Source organism: Anomaloglossus baeobatrachus, chromosome 10 (assembly GCF_048569485.1).
Source record: "Anomaloglossus baeobatrachus isolate aAnoBae1 chromosome 10, aAnoBae1.hap1, whole genome shotgun sequence".
Lineage (NCBI taxonomy): Eukaryota > Metazoa > Chordata > Amphibia > Anura > Aromobatidae > Anomaloglossus > Anomaloglossus baeobatrachus.
Window position 1 is genome coordinate 46672323 of NC_134362.1, and position 18888 is coordinate 46691210.

The 18888-nt window shown below is 43.9% G+C and overlaps 2 protein-coding genes across 4 annotated transcripts in view; one reads left to right on the forward strand and one right to left on the reverse strand.

Annotated features, from left to right (window-relative positions):
* RCE1 (Ras converting CAAX endopeptidase 1) overlaps positions 1 to 18888 on the reverse strand; it is a 433314-nt gene that overhangs the window by 333149 nt on the left and 81277 nt on the right. The window lies entirely within an intron of this gene.
* The window catches only part of SPTBN2 (spectrin beta, non-erythrocytic 2), a 279074-nt gene that overhangs the window by 220036 nt on the left and 40150 nt on the right, over positions 1 to 18888 (forward strand). For both annotated transcript variants that reach the window (XM_075326530.1, XM_075326531.1), the window contains exons 17-26: positions 1707 to 1909; positions 2018 to 2108; positions 4171 to 4317; positions 4635 to 4898; positions 8770 to 8994; positions 9080 to 9169; positions 11150 to 11428; positions 11512 to 11642; positions 16026 to 16230; positions 16361 to 16735. In XM_075326530.1, coding sequence (XP_075182645.1) covers positions 1707 to 1909; positions 2018 to 2108; positions 4171 to 4317; positions 4635 to 4898; positions 8770 to 8994; positions 9080 to 9169; positions 11150 to 11428; positions 11512 to 11642; positions 16026 to 16230; positions 16361 to 16735 — 2010 coding nt within the window. The remainder of the gene's footprint in view (positions 1 to 1706; positions 1910 to 2017; positions 2109 to 4170; positions 4318 to 4634; positions 4899 to 8769; positions 8995 to 9079; positions 9170 to 11149; positions 11429 to 11511; positions 11643 to 16025; positions 16231 to 16360; positions 16736 to 18888) is intronic.

Here is an 18888-nt window from a genome sequence, read left to right on the forward strand (position 1 = left end):
CCATGCTCGGGTGCTCAGTACTTGTAACTAGCGATGAGCGAGCACTACCATGCTCAGGTGCTCAGTACTCGTAACTAGTGATGAACGGGCACTACCATGCTCAGGTGCTCTGTACTCGTAACTAGTGATTAGCGAGCACTACCATGCTTGGTACTTGTATCTAGTGATGAGCGGGCACTACCATGCTCGGGTGCTCGTAACTAGTGATTAGCGGGCAGTACCATGCTCAAGTGCTCGGTACTTGTAACTAGTGATGAGCGGGCACTACCATGCTCAGGTGCTCGGTACTTGTAACTAGTGATGAGCGAGCACTACCATGCTTGGTACTTGTATCTAGTGATGAGTGGGCACTTCCATGCCCGAGTGTTTGGTACTTGTAACTAGTGATGAGCGAGCACTACCATGCTCTGTACTCGTAACTAGCGATGAGCGGTTATGGTAGTGTTCGCTCATCACTAGTCACGAGTACTGAGCACCAGAGCATGGTAGTGCCCGCTCATCACTAGTCACGAGTACTGAGCACCAGAACATGGTAGTGCCCACTCATCACTAGTCACGAGTACTGAGCACCAGAACATGGTAGTGCCCACTCATCACTAGTTACGAGTACTGAGCACCAGAACATGGTAGTGCTCGCTCATCACTTGTTACGAGTACTGAGCACCAGAGCATGGTAGTGCTCACTCATCACTTGTTACGAGTACTGAGCACCTCAGCATGGTAGTGCCCGCTCATCACTAGTTACGAGTACTGAGCACCCGAGCATGGTAGTGCCCGCTCATCACTAGTTACGAGTACTGAGCACCAGAGCATGGTAGTGCCCGCTCATCACTAGTTACGAGTACTGAGCACCCGAGCATGGTAGTGCCCGCTCATCACTAGTTACGAGTACTGAGCACCCGAACATGGTAGTGCTCACTCATCACTAGTTACAAGTATTGAGCACCCGAGCATGGTAGTGCCCGCTCATCACTAGTTACGAGTACAGAGCACCCGAGCATGGTAGTGCCCGCTCATCACTAGTTACGAGTACTGAGCACCCGAACATGGTAGTGCTCACTCATCTCTAGTTACGAGTACTGAGCACCCGAGCATGGTAGTGCCCGCTCATCACTAGTTACGAGTACTGAGAACCCGAGCATGGTAGTGCCCGCTCATCACTAGTTACGAGTACTGAGCACCTGAGCATGGTAGTGCCCACTCATCACTAGTTACGAGTACTGAGCACCCGAGCATGGTAGTGCTCGCTCATCACTTGTTACGAGTACTGAGCACCTGAGCATGGTAGTGCTCGCTCATCACTAGTTATAAACGCTCAGAATAAGCTCACTGACTGATTCTCAGTTAAGTCATTCTGCAGCCAGCAATAGACAGGGCAACACAGAATATATAGAAGACAAATTATGCAAAATGTTTGGGGAGTTTTAGCCAATAATACATGCATTTAAGTAAGGGTAATGTTCTCTCCGGCTGTGGCTGGTATTGCAGTTTAATAAGTTAAGCAAAGCTGTAACCGCAACCATACTTTCTACTAAGAACCGATAAACCCCTTTAAGTATGTGCAGCCCAAATATAGCAGGATCATTGTCAGACCTGGAGCGAACTTGTTCCAAAAGAAGAATTTGGTTACTAAGCCATTTGCTTCCTTTATAAGTTTAATGCCGCCCTTTTATCTTTGCATAATCGATTCCTATATGCTTTTTTAGGAATACGTCCTATCCCATACGGAGATGCCCACAACCCTCCAGGCCGCTGAAGCCGCAATCAAGCGCCACGAGGACTTCATGACCACCATGGATGCCAACGATGAGAAAATCCGCGGCCTGGTAGAATCTGGAAAGAAACTTATTCAAGAGGAAAATGTCAACTCTGAAAAGATTCAGGAAAAAGTCGCCTCAATTGATGAGAGGCGAGTTACAGGGAGTCCAGGGGTTGAGATGGTTTTAAGCTTCCTGGAATTTTTTTTTTTTAATTTTGTTTTTTAATTATTTTATTTTTAATTTTTTTTCCTTTTCAGGCACAAGAAAAACCGAGCGGCAGCCAACGATGTTCTGGCTCGACTGAAAGACAATCGGGATCTGCAACATTTTCTCCAGGATTCTCAAGAGGTACATGGCACTTCTAGAGCGGATTTACACCCGTCCGCCATTTTTTTTTTTTTTTTTTTAATACATTTTTATAGTGGTTGAAAGTCTATTTTACTGATGCAGATCTCAAACTTTCTAATACCCCCTTTAAAGACAGACATTTCCAATCTATTGGGGGCAGGATTATCATTAGGACACCTTATTAAGGCTCCAGGTGGGCAGAGGATGCGCCGTATATATCAGTCATGGACACGGGTGACATTCATTAGACGCTACGCACTTTTCTCTCCCTTTCCATAACTTTGTGTTGACTGAAGATATCAATGCTCACCAAATTATAGACTTAAAGGACCTGATAATAAAAGATACTTAAGAAAATGGACTATTATATCATAGAGCGGGCTCAGGAGCTGAGCCTGCTCCAGACACGGCAGATGCCGGCTGCGTTATACAGTCAGCACTGCCTCCAACAGCAGCAATCGGATCTAGCTCTGATCATTGCTGTTTAACAACTTAAGTGCCTCTGGCAAAATTCTGGAGGGGAACCCATTCAAGCGACCATCAACTTCCCAGCAGTGATACCCGTGTTTCTCAAAAAAATAAGACAGGGTCTTATATTATTGTTTGCTCCGAAAAATGCGCTAGGCTTTATTCTCAGGGGATGTTTTATATTTTCCCATGAACAATAATCCACATGTACTGATAAGTTTACCCCCAAAAGAAAGCACACACCCCCTTGGGATGTCTGCTTTCTCTTAGAGTCTTGCTATATTCTTTCTTTTCTAGCTTCTTGGATACTTCCTTATGGAACCGTAACTAGGGCTTATATTTTAAGCATACTCAAAATTCGTACTAGGGCTTATTTTCAGAGTAGGTCTTATTTTTGGGGTGCCAAAGTAGCCGGAAGACTGCAGAAGGCTTATGTCACTGCCATCTTGGAGGGCTTAAAGAGGACCAGCCACCAGAATTTTGCTATATAACTTAAGCCAGTGTTATATTGGGGCTATCATGCTGATTCTATACATACCTTTAGTTGTGAGATTGGATGTATAGTTTCTGAAATACAGGCAAGTAAAGTTTGTGAAATGCACTGTTATTTGATTAATAGCAGCTACAGAATATCTAATAGGTGGGTTGGGTTTTACTAGTTATTCCCACCCCTCTCTGCCTTCCTGTCTATACTTTCCCTTTCTCTGTTATTACAGGGGGGGAGGAAGGTCAGGCAGGCAGACGGGGGCGGGAATAACTAGGAAAACCTGACCCACCTATTAGATATTCTACAGCACCTATCAATCAAATACCAGTGCATTTCACAAACTTTACTTGCTTATATTTCAGAAACTATACATCCGATCTCACAACTAAAGGGATGTATGGAATCAGCATGATGGCACCAGTATAGCACTTGCTTTAGTTTATATAGGAAAATTGTTGTGGTCGGTCCTCTTTAAGCTCTCCAAGATGGTGGTGACATAAGCAGTGCATTTCACAAACTTTACTTGCCTATATATCAGAAACTATACATCCGATCTCATAACTAAAGGTATGTATAGAATCAGCATGATAGCGCCAGTATAGCACTGGCTTTAGTTTATATAGGAAAATCTTGGTGGATGGTCCCCTTTAAGAAGTCTATCCATAGGCTGAGGGTCATAGATTGTGATTTTTACTGAGTGGCTTCAAGTGAAAAATCCACTTTTGTAGGGAAAAAAAAATAAATTATTTATATTGCAGCAATAAATTCCACAGCACTTTTAGAACTAAAAAAAAAATAGTGAGCATTTTAAGAAATTGCTTTTAAAAATATAATCAAAAAATGTAAAAATAAAGAAATTCTTAAATGTAACAAAAGAATATTTGGGATCGCCGCATCTCTACATTATTTGGTAAATGGAATGGGGTCGTTGAAAACTACAACTTATTCCACTAAAGAAAAAATGTTTTCATCTATGGAAAAAAAAAAATAAAAAGTTGTGGCTCTTGGGACTAGGAAGGTACAAAAAAAAATGAAAATTGGTTGTGAAATTAAGGGGTTAAATGTAGATGTTGTAGTACAGGAGTATATTCCGTGTCTTTGTTGCAGTTGACCCTGTGGATTAATGAGAAGATGTTGACGGCTCAGGACGTCTCGTACGATGAAGCTCGCAACCTTCACAGCAAGTGGCAGAAGCACCAAGCCTTCATGGCGGAGCTGGCATCCAACAAAGACTGGCTGGACAAAATAGACAAGGTGACCGATAATCAGTATTTACGGCTAATACTTTTTACCCTAAAAGGATGATGGCCAAACACTTGTTTGACCGGCCACAATTTTTTCTCGCCTTTGTAATAAACAGGCCTTATATTGTCTCCTTCATCTATATTGTAATAAGTAGAAGGGATTATACTGTTCCAAATGACAATTAAAACAAAGGATCGGGCATGTTGAAAATCCAACATGTCCAATCCCTCCTTTTTTTTTTTTTTTTTCCCCATCCACATGGTTCCTGTTTCTCATTGACATCGATTTCACCTCATTTTGGCTAAAATCATATGATTCTTTTGCAGGAAGGGCAGCAGCTCATTGCCGAAAAGCCAGAACTTGAAGAAGTCGTGCGAGAGAAGCTGGATTCCCTGCACGCTCTTTGGGACGAGTTGGAATCCACCACCCAGGGTAAAGCGCAGTGTCTGTTCGATGCCAACAGGGCGGAGCTGTTCACACAGAGCTGCTCCGCATTAGAAGGCTGGCTGCAAAACCTGGAGGGTCAGCTCCAATCCGATGATTATGGGAAAGATCTCACCAGTGTGAACATACTGTTAAACAAGCAACAGGTAGGAGGGCATTCTTATATGTAATCACTATTATTTTTAGGTTCTCTATTGTAATCAATATCCATTTTCATTAACTGCTGTTTTACTGGTGAGTGAGTGGGGAGGGGGACGACAGGTCCTGATTAAGTGACAGTTCAGACTAGCAGTTTGGTCTTGCTGCCTGTACGACAAAGGAGAACACTAGAGTATATGGCTAAAAACAGTATTATTTTATTGAATCAAAATGTACAAGATGAACAAAGACCGCACAAGAAATTGTAGGTAAATAAAATACAACCAATAGCGCGGTAGATAGCTATTGTTTATAATTGGTAAAAAATACTCACATATAGAGATAAAAGACCGCTGTAGGTACATATATATATATATATATATATATATATATATATATATATATATATATATATATATATATATATGTACATGTACATGTATATGTATAGGATGTCCTCCCATAAGGTAATATATATGTATAATCAAGATCAACCTTATCCATAAAGTGCATCGGACTCGGAAGTCAAAAAGGAAAAGCCCCAACGCACGTTTCGTCTGTTTGTGATCTTGCTTCTTCAGGGGTATTGTATTTACCTAGAATTTCTTGTGTGGACTTTTTTCATCTTGTACATTTTCATATTCTGATTCAATAAAATAATAGTTTTTAGTCCTACACTCCAGTGTTCTCCTTTTGTAATACATCTCTATTCATGGAATGGCTTATGGATCCTTCCCCATGTATTTTGATAATTTTGTGATCCCAATTTTTTTCACTATGTGTACATATTGGCATTTATATTTCTCATTGTCTCACGGCGTGCCTGAAGACTCACTGGTGCGGAGGAGGACAGTACTGTAGAGTTGTTTCCGGACTACTTTGCATTAATTTTGTTAGAACTGTTCCTGTTCATACAGTCAAAAAAAGATGGCTGACAATGGGACGTAGCACTTACAAGTGTCTGTGCACTAATGAGATCACGGCATATAAAAATGGCAACTAATTAGGAACTTGCTTTACTTGTCCTTACTGATCGATGGGGATTTATCCACCGATCAGCAGAATGAGGCATTTTATCCCTCCATAGGGCACTCTTATCCCCTATTAAACAATATAATGCAGTTTGCATGCAGACCACTGCTCCGTTTATTCCTTATGGAGCTGCCAGAACAATCCGAGTGCAACACTTGGCAGCACCATAGGGAATGAATTGGGCAGCGTTTGAGTATGGGCACTGCCGATCTATTCTACGGCTACACCCCCACAATCAGCACAAGTTACATTCTGGACACAGTGTGTCTTCTGCAGAGATGCGAGTGTTTGCTGGAGAACACAGCGTACGTGCCCATGATCAGGGTTCTCGGCGCTGCAGATTTTCGTTGTGTTCTCCTCCAAGAACACTCGCATCTATGCAAGTATAAAATGACATGCGGGAGCTCGGGAAGCCGCACCACAGGTCAGTTTATGGGCATGAGATTTCTATATATCCCATCCACTGTGCTTGTACTGTTCAACACAGACTTTTGGACTTGGCAAAAACACCCTGTATCCAAAACGCGGCAAATACTGATCATTGGGATGTACCCGAATGGGGATAAAGCTGTCCTGTTCTACTGATTGGTGCAGGTAACCGCATTGGATTGAGCAACTATCCAGCATTGTAACTGCACGGTCTACCCTCCTCTCCCTGGAGTGTTTTTGTTGTTGCTCCTGGAGTGTTTTTGTTTTTGTTGTTGCTCCTGGAGTGTTTTTGTTGTTGCTCCTGGAGTGTTTTTGTTGTTGCTCCTGGAGTGTTTTTGTTGTTGCTCCTGGAGTGTTTTTGTTTTTGTTGTTGCTCCTGGAGTGTTTTTGTTGTTGCTCCTGGAGTGTTTTTGTTGTTGCTCCTGGAGTGTTTTTGATGTTGCTCCTGGAGTGTTTTTGATGTTGCTCCTGGAGTGTTTTTGATGTTGCTCCTGGAGTGTTTTTGTTGTTGTTGCTCCTGGAGTGTTTTTGTTGTTGTTGCTCCTGGAGTGTTTTTGTTGTTGTTGCTCCTGGAGTGTTTTTGTTGTTGTTGCTCCTGGAGTGTTTTTGTTGTTGTTGCTCCTGGAGTGTTTTTGTTGTTGTTGCTCCTGGAGTGTTTTTGTTGTTGTTGCTCCTGGAGTGTTTTTGTTGTTGCTCGTGGTTTTGTTGGTGGTGGTGGTGGTTTTGTTGTGTTTTTGTTGTAATCTGAGATTAAGGCCGGGGCCACACTGGGGACTAATGCGATCCTTGCGTGATACTTGGCTCATGCTGGCAGCACGGCAGGAGCCAAGTGTCAATGCGACTAAGGTCCGGTCGTGCGATCGAACCACAGCTGCGGGGGGCGTTCCGGCACTGAGGAGGGTTGGGCCGGCACTGAGGGAGGGATTTATCTCCCTCTCTCCTCCGTTGCCGGCTATTGCCATTCTCGCCCTGCACTCGCGGTACACTGGTATATTGCGAGTGCAGTGCGATCTTTCTCTCTCCCCATACACTTGAATGGGTGCGAGAGAAACAATGATCGCATTATAATCACAGCATGCTCCGATTCTTTTCTCGGTGCTATTAGGGCTGAGAAAATAATCGCTCATGGGTGCTGGCACATAGGGTAATAGTGGTCCGAGTGGAACGTGATGTTTTATCGCATTCCACTCACTCTGATTTTCATGCCGTCTGTCTTAGGCCTAACTCTGATCTTTATGGGGGGAAAAAAAAAACTTGTTTGTTTTACAAAGAGCAGATATAATGGATACATTAAATGGATAAATTCCTATTAATCTGTAACCTCTCACTCCGTTTTGTAACGACATGCTCGAAACCTAATTTGCCATGGGCATCTTCTGATGATGCCAGACCTCCCAACACGGCCTCTGTGCAATGCCAAACTATAAGTGTGATCTTGTAGAAGTGTGAGCGATTCCTCTAGACGGCTCAGAATCTCCTGATCACAATGTTTTGACTCTAGAAGCTACTTAATATTATACTGATTTTCCTCCTCTTCGGATCGGTGTCACTTGAGTGTTTTCGGTTTTATCTGCCTTTTATTATTTTGATACAATTGTTAGGGTGAACTCTTAGGGCGGCTTTGCACGTTGCGACATTGCACGTGCGATGTCGATGGGGTCAAATCAAAAGTGACGCACATCCGGCGTCGCAGTCGATATCGCAACGTGTAAAACCTTTTTGATACAATGAACGAGCGCAAAAGCGTCGTTATCGTATCATCGCTGCAGCCTCCGACATTTCCATAATGCCGATGGTGCGACAGGTACGATGTTGTTCCTCGCTCCTGCGGCAGCACACATCGCTGTGTATGAAGCCGCAGGAGCGAGGAACATCACCTTACCTGCCGCCGGCTGCAATGAGAAGGAAGGAGGTGGGCGGGATGTTTACATCCTGCTAATCTCCGCCCCTCCGCTTCAATTGGCCGCCTGCCGTGTGACGTCGCTGTGACACCGCACGACCCGCTCCCCTAAGGAAGGAGGCGGGTCGCCGGCCAGAGGGACGTCGCACGGCAGGTATGTGCGTGTGAAGCTGCCGTAGCGATAATAATCGCTACGGCATCTTTCACTAGATATCGCACATGCGACGGGGGCGGGACTATCGCTGCAGCATCGGTAACACATTGTTACCGATGTCGCAACGTGCAAAGTCCGCCTTAATCAGATATCACTAGTTGCCTGCTGCCTGGCCTAATTGGTGTGGATCAAGTGCATGCGCAAGGAAATCACGCCAGACACAGTCGGACAATGTCCTAAAATACAAAGTTGAAGAACCTCTCTTGGCCGCCGATCTTGTGATCCACCCATTGAGTTGTGTTTCTCGTCTTCCAGCTTCTTGTTTCTCTACGGTTCACACTTTTTGTTTTTTTCATGTCTTCAGATGCTGGAAAATCAGATGGAAATCCGGGAAAAGGAGCTTGAGGCGATCCAGAGCCAGGCTCAGGCCCTGGGCCAAGAGGACGCCAACATAGTAGAAGTGGATTCCAAGAACCGGACGGTCGCCACTAAGTTCTCCGAACTGCGCGCCCCACTTAATGAGCGGAGGAAGTTGTTGCTGGCGTCCAAGGAGGGGCACCAGTTTAATAGAGATCTGGAAGATGAAATAGTAAGAAATGCTACAAGCAACGTATGTACCCAAAAAAGTGCAATATTACAGAAGTGTTACTAACAGATTGTCCTGCTTCTTCCAGCTTTGGGTGAAGGAGCGGAAGCCGATGGCCATTTCTACAGAACACGGGAAGGATCTGCCATCCGTACAGCTACTTATAAAGAAAAACCAGGTAGGCTGCGGCAATATACTGCTCAGCGGGGTGAAGGTTTGCATTTTTTTTCACTGTATGCATTTTTTGGCATTGTATGGGGGGAGGAATAGATGGAGATTCAGATGTTTAATTTAAACATACCTGAGTGTAAGGAAGAAAAGCCACCGCCAGGGGAGCGTCGGCAACAGCTTATACCTCTGTCCCCATTGAGGACACATGAACCATCGGCTGAACGTGCACATGTTTGACTGAGTGGCACGGAGGAATAGCAAAAAAAAGTGTAAATTAAGAAACAAAAATAATGGAGAATATGGAGAAAAGAAGTCCTTACATAATAAAGTCAGGAAGATCTGCTGGAAGATGAGGACCACTTTCTCTGTAGGGTAGAGGAGCTTCTTTAGGGTTCTGTACAGTATGCACAGAGGGGGGGGGTTGTCATGGTACTTATTAAATGTGCACTTGTATAATAAAAATATATTTATTTATACACTGAACAAAAATATAAATGCAATACTTTTGTTTTTTTGCTCCCATTTTTCATGAGCTGAACTCCAAGAGCAAAGACTTTTTCTATGTACACAAGTGCCAATTGCATGATCCCTCAAACCTTACGACATCTATTGTATTGTACTGTGTGATAAAACTGCACATTTTAGAGTGGCCTTTTATTGTGGCCAGCCTAAGGCTTACCTGTGCAATAATCATGCTGGCCAGCCTAAGGCACACCTGTGCAATAATCACGCTGGCAAGCCTAAGGCACACCCGTGCAATAATCACGCTGGCAAGCCTAAGGTACACCTGTGCAATAATCATGCTGGCAAGCCTAAGGCACACCTGTGCAATAATCATGCTGGCAAGCCTAAGGTACACCTATGCCATAATCATGCTGGCAAGCCTAAGGTACACCTATGCAATAATCATGCTGGCAAGCCTAAGGTACACCTGTGCAATAATCATGCTCGCAAGCCTAAGGCACGCCTGTACAGTAATCATGCTGGCCAGCCTAAGGAACACCTGTGCAATAATCATGCTGGCCAGCCTAAGGCATACCTGTGCAATAATCATGCTAGCAAGCCTAAGGCACACCTGTGCAATAATCATGCTGGCAAGCCTAAGGCACACCCGTGCAATAATAACGCTGGCAAGCCTAAGGTACACCTGTGCAATAATCATGCTGGCAAGCCTAAGGCACACCTGTGCAATAATCATGCTGGCCAGCCTAAGGTACACCTATGCGATAATCATGCTGGCAAGCCTAAGGTACACCTATGCAATAATCATGCTGGCAAGCCTAAGGTACACCTGTGCAATAATCATGCTGGCAAGCCTAAGGCACGCCTGTACAGTAATCATGCTGGCCAGCCTAAGGAACACCTGTGCAATAATCATGCTGGCCAGCCTAAGGCATACCTGTGCAATAATCATGCTGGCCAGCCTAAGGCACATCTGTGCAATAATTATACTGGCCAGCCTAAGGCACACCTGTGTAATAATAATAATAATCACACTGTCTAATCAGAATCTTGATATAGATGTATTATCTGAGCACAGATGAATCTCTGCAAATAAATTGGGCACTTCTCATCCAGTGTAATTTTTACTATATCGTAGTAAATCTAATGTACAAGGAAAATAAACTGGAGCTCTCCTCACTTGGTGTCCAAAGACGAAAGTCCTCCTGGAAGGGGTAGATAGCCAGACAATGCAGGTAACAGAAACTGAAGGCAGTAGGGCGCAGTGTGGGCAGACAGCACCATCTAGTAGTTTTGTCAGTTCAGTGTCCATGCTTACATGATACCGTAGAGCTAGGATCTATCACTACTACCTTTTATCAGTGGAGGATGACTTCCAGTCGTCCACAAGTCCTGAGAATGAAGAAGCCACCGCTCTGGATTAGCAATGCAAACCCTGAAGGACAAGCGGCTGGCAAGAATGAGCGTCCATCTTAAGGAAATAAGTATATATGAATCTTACATGTTTGGCTTTTCTGTCCCACAGACGCTGCAAAAGGAGATCCAAGGACATCGGCCGCGGATTGACGATATATTAGAAAAGGGGAAATCTGTGGTGAAGAACAGCGCCCTTGATGATCAGGAGATCGGGGAGAGGCTGGAGCTGCTGGGGAGCACATGGGAGGAACTCACTACCGAGGCGGCAAAGAGGCACGGACGTCTGGAGGAATCCCACGCCGCACAACAGTTCTATGCTGATGCCGCAGAGGCCGAGGCCTGGATGGGAGAACAGGAGCTGCACATGATGTCCGAGGAGAAGGCCAAGGTTATAACACGAGCCGGCACTGATTAGGGAAATGATATAAGTATTGTATGTTCTTCTCACTTCTTCTGTATATAATGCTATAGGATGAGATTGGGGCGCAGGCGATGCTGAAGAAGCACCTGGTTATGGAGCAGGCCCTCGATGATTATGCGGAGACCATTCACCAACTTGCCAACTCCAGCCGAGACATGGTCTCCAGAGGACACCCAGAAAGGTCACTTTTTTTTTAATTATTATTATTATTATTAATAATAATGTATTTGTAGTATTTTATTATGTATTATTTATTTTTATTTATTAAAATTATTTATTTTTATTTATTAGTAGTATTTTATGTATTTTTATTATTTTTTATTTTATTATTTTTATTGTGTTATTTATTATTATTTATTATTATTTATTATTATTATTATTATTATTATTATTATTATTATTCCTCTTTTGATCACATTTTTCTTAGACATCAATCTGGTTTCATACTGACGCTTCCAGGATAAATATACGTCACATATGTAGAACCAGGGGGGGTTATTGCTCCATAAAGCATGACAGGGGTATTCCCATCTCCAAGATCCTATTCCAATATATAGTAGGTGTAATAATGATATTAGTAAATACCTCCAATTAGAAATGTAGTATCGTTCTTCTGATTCATTATGTCACTTCACCTCATGTGCAGGGCATTGCAGGACCTTAGCTATCCATGGTTACAACCATACATATAGTTGGCCGTTAGTTGCTAGTAGTTGTGGTTATGACCACTAGCAACTAACTCACTATATGTGTGGTTGTAACCACACATATTTGTGTGTGTGTGTGTTTGCAACCATGAATAACTAACATCCTGCAATGCCCTGCACATGAGGTAAGAGACATGGCTATATCAGGAGAACTATACTACATTTCTAATTGGAGGTATTTGCTAATATTATCATTACACCTTCTATATATTGGGGTAGGATCTTGGATATTGGAATACCCCTTTTAAGTCATCCTGGAGAAATCAGACTTCTGTTAGGTGGTCCATGATGGGGCTGTTTCCATTGGCCGCTGTACAAGATTGTAAAACTTTCCTCCTGATTTGACATAATGTATTAGGGAACTTAAAAAAAGAATATCAGCCTACTTTTAATATAAAGTTGATATTCGTTTTGAATTTAGGACACGACTTGGCCTAATTAAGAATAATTAGCCTTATGGTTTTGCTCGGCAGCCAGTGACTATATGACAATCCCACAGAGCTCTTTGTAGGGGGATGTCCGACCTGGCTAATAGAAGAAAGTCACGAGCGACACCAGATCTCGTAATATATGGCATCCAAACAGGAGTGATTGAGTCTTATTATATCAATATTCCCTTTTTCTCATTTTTTTCATTATTCTTTTTTCCTTCCTCATTTGCTTTTTATTTAAACACAATCCTCCATTTTATGTTTTTATTTTTTTTTTTTTCCTACGGAAGAAAATAAGTAACTTTGAAATATCTTATCGGAAAAATCAGATTTATCATTCTCAAAATTATGAATTTACAGTAAAATGGCAGATGGTGCTCAAAGTTGTACAGAACATAGAGAAGGACGTCTGTGTCGGCCTCTCCATAGAACATTAAAAGCTGTAGTTATAGTAATAACATTTATTCACTTATATAGCGCCATTAATTCCACAGCGCTTTACATACATCATCATCCTCACTGTCCCCATTGGGGCTCACAATCTAAATTCCCTATCAGTATGTCTTTGGAGTGTGGGAGGAAACCGGAGGAACCCAGGAAAACACGGGGGGAACATACACACTGCTTGCAGATGTTGTCCTTGGTGGGATTTGATCCCAGGGCTGCAAGACTGCAGTGCTAACCACTGAGTTACCTTACCCTGCTAACCACTGAGTTACCTTACCGTGCTAACCACTGAGTTACCTTACCGTGCTAACCACTGAGTTACCTTACCGTGCTAACCACTGAGTTACCTTACCGTGCTAACCACTGAGTTACCTTACCGTGCTATCCACTGAGTTACCTTACCGTGCTAACCACTGAGTTACCTTACCGTGCTAACCACTGAGTTACCTTACCGTGCTAACCACTGAGTTACCTTACCGTGCTAACCACTGAGTTACCTTACCGTGCTAACCACTGAGTTACCTTACAGTGCTAACCACTGAGTTACCTTACAGTGCTAACCACTGAGCCGCCCAAAGTTGTCATCTTCTATGGAAATACCAGCTTAAAGAATAGGCCATAAGACCTAACCACCACTGTTGTTCACATTTTCGAGGCAGCAAACCAGTAGCTTCCTGCCCCGCCCCGTAGCTAAAAAGTGGTTCTAACTGTCTGTACTTCCCATACTCTCAACAGGGGAAGAAGTGATGGCTTAACCATTTAGGAAATGAAGAGTGGGGGATTGACATCAATTAAAGGGGTTTTCCTGAATACATACTTTTTTATGCATAGGGGTGCAGTTAACTCTTTCCTATCCAACATCAGACATGATTTTTTCCTGTTCTGCTCCGATGTCAGAGGTTTTTTTTTTTGGGGGGGGGGGGTTGCATTTGTTCTGATGATTAGTACTGACTTTAGCTAGCAACTATCTGCTCTTCCTTGACAGGTCATGTGTTTTAAAAAATTCAGAAAAAAAAATTAATTGGAAAGGGTTAAATTTAGTCCACTTGCTAAGTTAAAGATGTTGGCCACTACTTTTACATTGATGGAGTATCCATAGAATACGTCATTAATGTATGATCACCCCGGGCCACCACCAATCAACTGTTCACAGTGCCGCCGGCGATTGCAGACAGTTGGAAATCCTCAGTTTCGGAGCTGCTCAATCTTCTGATAGCGGCCGCTGCCGGGTACTGCACATCTGTATCCCATTCATATCAATAGGAGGTGGATGTGCAGTACCCGACAGCAGCCATGATTACAAGACGGAGCAACTTTGGGACTGCACATTTCCAGCTGGCACCAGGAACAACTGATCGGCAGGTGTGTGTGTAGGTAGGTATGTATGCATGTATGTACATTATTTTATATGTATATGTATATGTGTATATATATATATATATATATATATATATATATATATATATATATATATATATTTAATAAAAATATATATATATATATTTAATAAAAATATATATATATATATATATATATATATATTTAATAAAAATATATATATATATATATATATTTAATAAAAATATATATATTTAATAAAAATATATATATTTAATAAAAATATATATATTTAATAAAAATATATATATTTAATAAAAATATATATATATATATATATATATATATAATTACTAAAAATATATATATATATATAATATAAAATATCTATAATACTAGCTGTACTACCCGGCTTCGCCTGAGTTAATAACTACTGTTAACAAAATAGAATGTATTAACAAAAATGTATTATGCACACAAAAACCACAAAACAGATAGAAATGTAATTATTAAAAGGCAAAAACTAAGCTAATAGAAGCATTTCACAACATATATTTCATCACCACAGATATTCCACACAGATTTAACTAAATTGGCCAAGTAATGTGCTCCGCCTGTCTCTTTCCCCGCCTGTCTCTTTCCCCGCCTGTCTCTTTCCCCGCCTGTCTCTTTCCCCGTCTGTCTCTTTCCCCGTCTGTCTCTTTCCCCGTCTGTCTCTTTCCCCGTCTGTCTCTTTCCCCGTCTGTCTCTTTCCCCGTCTGTCTCTTTCCCCGTCTGTCTCTTTCCCCGTCTGTCTCTTTCCCCGTCTGTCTCTTTCCCCGTCTGTCTCTTTCCCCGTCTGTCTCTTTCCCCGTCTGTCTCTTTCCCCGTCTGTCTCTTTCCCCGTCTGTCTCTTTCCCCGTCTGTCTCTTTCCCCGTCTGTCTCTTTCCCCGTCTGTCTCTTTCCCCGTCTGTCTCTTTCCCCGTCTGTCTCTTTCCCCGTCTGTCTCTCCATCGACATCTTATTACCGCACATATAAGCTTCTTATACTATGAATGTCTTTTGTTCCTATAGCAACCAATCACAGCTCCTACTAATAACCAGTAGTTCCATGCTTTATTTACTTTAATGGAGGCATGTTTTTTGGAGAGTAACTGTAAAACGCGGGGTTAAATTTTTCTGTCAAAACAGTCTACGACGTTCCCTGGGTCACATGAGGTGTCTGTGCAAAATTTTGTGATTGTAAATGCGACGGTGCGGATACACTTTTCGTTTCACTTTTTCCCCATTATGTAGATAGGGGCAAAATTGATTGGTAAATTGGAACGCACGGGGTTAAAATTTCGCCTCACAACATAGCCTATGACGCTCTCGGGGTCCAGACGTGTGAGTGTGCAAAATTTTGTGGCTGTAGCTGCGACGGTGCGGTTGCCAATCCCAGACACTCACACACTCACACACTCACACACTCACACACTCACACACTCACACACTCACACACTCACACACTCGCACACTCGCACACTCACACACTCACACACACACCAGCTTTGTATATTAGAGGGGGGGGGTTGTACCAGACTGTGGACAACCTTTTAAAAATTATCAGCATTGATAGTGATTTATCTCAATTTAAAGAGATTTTTCTCCCTCATTACTAGTGACCGGATTACGTTGCGCCAAGGGCAGGTTGACAAGCTGTATGCCAGTCTGAAGGACCTGGCAGAAGAACGAAGTGGAAAGCTGCAGGAACACCAAAGACTCTGCCAGCTTAGGAGAGACGTGGAAGACTTGGAGCACTGGATCTCGGAGCGGGAGGTCGTGGCGGCGTCTCACGAGCTGGGACAAGATTACGAGCATGTAACGGTGCGTATGTCATCAGTGGCGGACACAGAATTCAGTATTTTATATTACTGTCACTAACCTTTTCGGCCATGTGTGATAATTGATTCAAAGTATTTCTTCTAATGTATCTTCTCTTCTGTTTCTAAACTAGATGCTGAGAGATAAATTCCGTGAATTCTCTCGGGATACAAGTAACATCGGACAGGAGCGCGTGGACGCGGTCAACCTCATGGCTGATGATCTTATCTCCTCCGGACATTCGGAAAATGCCACTGTGGCAGAATGGAAGGATGGCCTGAACGAGGCCTGGGCTGACCTCCTAGAGATGATTGATACCCGGAGCCAGATGTTGGCCGCCTCCTATGAGCTTCACCGCTTCTACCAGGACGCTCGAGAGACTCTGGGCCAAATAAAGGACAAACAGAAGCAAATACCAGAAGAGACCGGCAGAGACCTGAACACGGCAGAGGCCATGCAGCGCATGCACACCACATTCGAGCACGATATCCAAGCGCTCAGTGCACAGGTGAGTCGATCAGTCAAGTCATAAATGTATGTTGTTAAGAAGCAGAGACCTGATTTCATACCCATCACATCCTAGCCCATCATGAAAGTCTTCTATTTTACCCAGCAATCCCAACTTGTGTGACCTCAGAGCTTACTCATTTATCATGGTGACATAACCACTTTAAAAAAATGTTCTTTTCAATAGAGAAGTGCATGTCCAAGCGAGCAACTTTCCAAATTACAAGTTACTAAAAACCGTTTCCATTCTCAAAAACAACCAGAGTTACTCATTTCCTAGGTTTCCGGTCACTGCTGCAGTCTTATCTGTGGCTGGTCTCCTAGGCAATGGCAGCAGCCCTTACAAGCTCTTTCCTATAGAGCTTGTAAGCACTGCTTTGAAGCAGACTGAATTTGGATAGCTTCCATGGCTCTGGTCTCCTCCAAAGCCGTTCCTACTAACTGCACTGTAGACCCTCAGCACAGCGGTCAATCTTCGAGAGCACCACCCTTCCTTGAAGCAGGGGGACGGTGCACTCTTTAAGATCTTGAGAAAACCCATTTAATCCCAGATAAACACTTTGAATATTGAATCGGAATCTGTATTTTGCTGTAAACTATAATCCTTGTTTTCTTCGGCGCTCCATTGGGAGACCCAGACGATTGGGTGTATAGCACTGCCTCCGGAGGCCACACAAAGCATTACACTAAAAAGTGTAAGGCCCCTCCCCTTCTGGCTATACACCCCCAGTGGGATCACTGGCTCACCAGTTTTCTGCTTTGTGCGAAGGAGGTCAGACATCCACGCATAGCTCCACTGTTTAGTCAGCAGCAGCTGCTGACTATGTCGGATGGAAGAAAAGAGGGCCCATACTAGGGCCCCCAGCATGCTCCCTTCTCACCCCACTTTATGTCGGCGGTGTTTGTTAAGGTTGAGGTACCCATTGCGGGTACGGAGGCTGGAGCCCACATGCTGTTTTCCTTCCCCATCCCCCTGAGGGGCTCTGAGGAAGTGGGATCTTACAGGTCTCCAGGCACTGAGACCGGGCTCCATCCACAGACCCAGAGAACCTGCTGGATATGGAGCTGAGTATCGTCAGGGACAGGGCCCTGCTACATTAAGGTACTCTGTGTCCCCGTACACATCGCGCACACACACACCAGCATTGCTGGGAGTGCTAGTGCGCCGGGGACAACAGCGCGGAGCGCTCGTGCTATTATTCACGGCAGCTTTGCTGTGTGAATTTATGTATTGGGAACTGCCGCGCCGGGCCGCTGCTGGGTGTTTTTACACTGTGGCGCGGCTGGGACTTGTGGTGCGCCGGGGACTCCGCGCTGGCCGTGCACATAGGACGGCCGCGCTTATTACTCGAGTCCCCGGCTTTGCGGCCTAGTTTCCGTTTCGTTCCCGCCCCCAGCCCTGCCAGTCAGGGGAGAGGCGGGACGCTGTACAGACAGTCAGCGCCGAGGGCTGGAGTCTGCTTTGCATTCTCCAGCCCCCTTCACTGGACACAGTGGGACGCCGGTTTCCCGCTCTTGCCTGGGGCACGCCTACGGCCCGCCCCTCGTCACACGAGCTGGAGAAGGACGCCGGCAGCCATTCCTGCAGTCCGAGCTGGAGAACGGAGACAAGCTCTGGGCAACCAGTCACAGGACTCTGGCGACCACACACCCGCCTATAGGCGGGCGGTAAGCAGCACCTGAAGTGCTGACCCCACTATATACGTTGTGTCCATTTGTATTTTAGCTTACACTGCACTGTAGGTCGCTATTTTTGGCTATATGCCCTCTTAGATGGCGAGACAACAGCAGCAAAAAAGCAAGGGTGCTAAGGCACAGGCTTTCTATGCTGCTTGTATTGCATGTGCTGAAGTGTTCATTTGTACTTATGCTTGTATGCTATACATTGCACTGTACGGTCGCTATTCTTGGCTATATGCTTCTAGATGGCTAGACAACAGCAGCAAAACAGCTAAGGTGCTAAGGCACAGGCTTTCTATGCTGCTTGTATTGCATGTGCTGAAGTGTTCATTTGTACTTATGCTTGTATGCTATACATTGCACTGTACGGTCGCTATTCTTGGCTATATTCTCCTCGAATGGCTAGACTACAGCAGCAAAAAAGCAAAGGTGCTAAGGCACAGTTTTTCTAGGCTGCTTGTATTGCATGTGCTG